The sequence below is a fragment of the Sinocyclocheilus anshuiensis genome, unplaced genomic scaffold (genome assembly GCF_001515605.1).
Source record: "Sinocyclocheilus anshuiensis isolate Anshui unplaced genomic scaffold, SAMN03320099.WGS_v1.1 scaffold460, whole genome shotgun sequence".
In the NCBI taxonomy this organism is placed as follows: domain Eukaryota; kingdom Metazoa; phylum Chordata; class Actinopteri; order Cypriniformes; family Cyprinidae; genus Sinocyclocheilus; species Sinocyclocheilus anshuiensis.
The window spans coordinates 1,002,449-1,004,355 of NW_015554101.1; the positions used below are offsets into that span (position 1 = coordinate 1,002,449).

The window sequence follows — 1,907 nt, forward strand, 5'->3', positions numbered from 1 at the left end:
CACAGCCATGCTGATATAGAGCCGGTATCGCTCTCGTACTCGAGTGCCGAACTGTGTGTGGAGAACCGTACCGTTCGATTTTTTTCCGCAAACCATTCCACCCCTAGTTGTCACTTTTAATAAGTTCTTGTGACTCACGTGAAAGGTGAGTCACACGATGCAGTGCGCCTGTGGCATCACCTAGTGTGTTCACAATTGAGGGATCTCAAGATGGTACGAGAGGATTAATGTTGCCATGGAAACTGAATTAAAGGGGCAATTTTCCATAAAAAAAAAAAAGATTATTACATTTGAGAAAACTGCCAAGTGATTTTTGAAATGCGGTATTTTATTTAGAATCAGGGTTGACCACTGAAGAGCGATAGGGTGGTGTGAACTAAGCCACACACTGCTTATATGCACGAGCACCATGTATGAAAAGCAATGAGGATGTGTCAATATTTGTGCTCCCTCACCATGATGACAGCTTCAGGGTAGATGGCCTCTGTGACCACGTCGCGGTTGTGTGTGATGTACTCCACCATTTCATTGAGGCCAGCTCGCTTCACCTCTTTGTACTTGAGGTCACTTAGTGGATCAGTCACAAAGTCGAAAAGCACACAGCACTGCCGCAGTTTCTGGACAAACAGTTCTTCTCGATCCATGGGTGGGGCATCTGGAATGGGAGACACAATAAACAAAACAGCCTGAGTGACACCTGTCAGACAGGAGATGGGCGGCAGGCAAAACAGTCAATCAAACCAACCTGCAAACCTCCCAGGAAAGATTTCCAGAGCTCTTACTATGCTATTTCACACCAATGCATCATTTAAACAGAGCTCCTGTTTAGGAGGCTCTTTGGTCCACCAGTTTCATTTACACCGTCCTCTCACCTTGACCGTGAAACTCATATGTCTGTCTGTGTGTTGTGAACTGTGTGTCCCTGCATGAGCTTGTGGAAAATAACACTGTTCTGCCAAGGCAACACACTGCTGCAATTATAAACAGGCCATAATGGCTGGACTCAAATCAGGTGACCAAGTACTGGAGATGGGCAATATAGGCTACTGAATATTCAAGATATAATCATAATGCTTTTGCTCACTATATGCTACCATTTAAAAGTTTTGGATTGGTAACAGGGCTCCAGACTGCGGCCAATTTTCTGCTTGTGCGACTAAATTTTGTAAGCGGTCGCACTGGCGTGACCACCGCATTGTTTAACGCATAAGCGCTGCCATTTCTGTTGCATATGTGAAACATCAAATGGCAAACGAAACTGAAAGCATAACGAAACCGCGTTACTCGTTTGAACTGCGCAGCGCTTCGAGTGTAGAGCCTGGTTTATACTCGCCGAATCAGCACGAGTACGAAGGTGCGCGCTAGAGGTCAACCGATTGATCGGCCGGCTGATTAATCGGACGATTTTTGCCATTTTTCAATTAATCGGCATTGGCCGATTGTGCTGCAAATTAGGCCGATTTATAGGCAGGCGCATCTGCGAGCAGCTAAGCGTTGTTGTGGAACACCGGAGAATCTCTCTCTGGCTGCGTGAGACGGAGCAGCTCACACTCTGCAGCCGCTTCTTGTTCACACACAGCTTCAGCTAATGATGGCAGAGCAAAACAGACCGTTTCGAAAGCGTAATCATGTTTTACCCTACTAGAATTGATGCCGGAACGTTATCATATTCATAAGTGCAAGTCATTTGCATGTGAAAGTAGAAACATATGCAATTCAGATGAAACTTCTGGGCTGATTATAACGTGCACGTTAACTTTCCTCATGAAATGTGTGTGTGGGTCCGACAATAGCCTCCACGATATCATCGCTCGTGGCCAGCACACTCTTAAGCAGTTATGAGCAGCAGGCTGTTTAATATGTGTGAACTCTTTTATTTTTGTTATCACTTGGCCATTTGACTTATA

At 45.3% G+C, this 1,907-nt stretch overlaps 1 protein-coding gene across 1 annotated transcript in view; it reads right to left on the bottom strand.

Annotated features, from left to right (window-relative positions):
• The window catches only part of LOC107669556 (serine/threonine-protein phosphatase 2A 56 kDa regulatory subunit delta isoform), a 35,720-nt gene that overhangs the window by 13,634 nt on the left and 20,179 nt on the right, over positions 1-1,907 (bottom strand). The window contains exon 3 of the mRNA XM_016461841.1: positions 456-655. Coding sequence (XP_016317327.1) covers positions 456-655 — 200 coding nt within the window. The remainder of the gene's footprint in view (positions 1-455; positions 656-1,907) is intronic.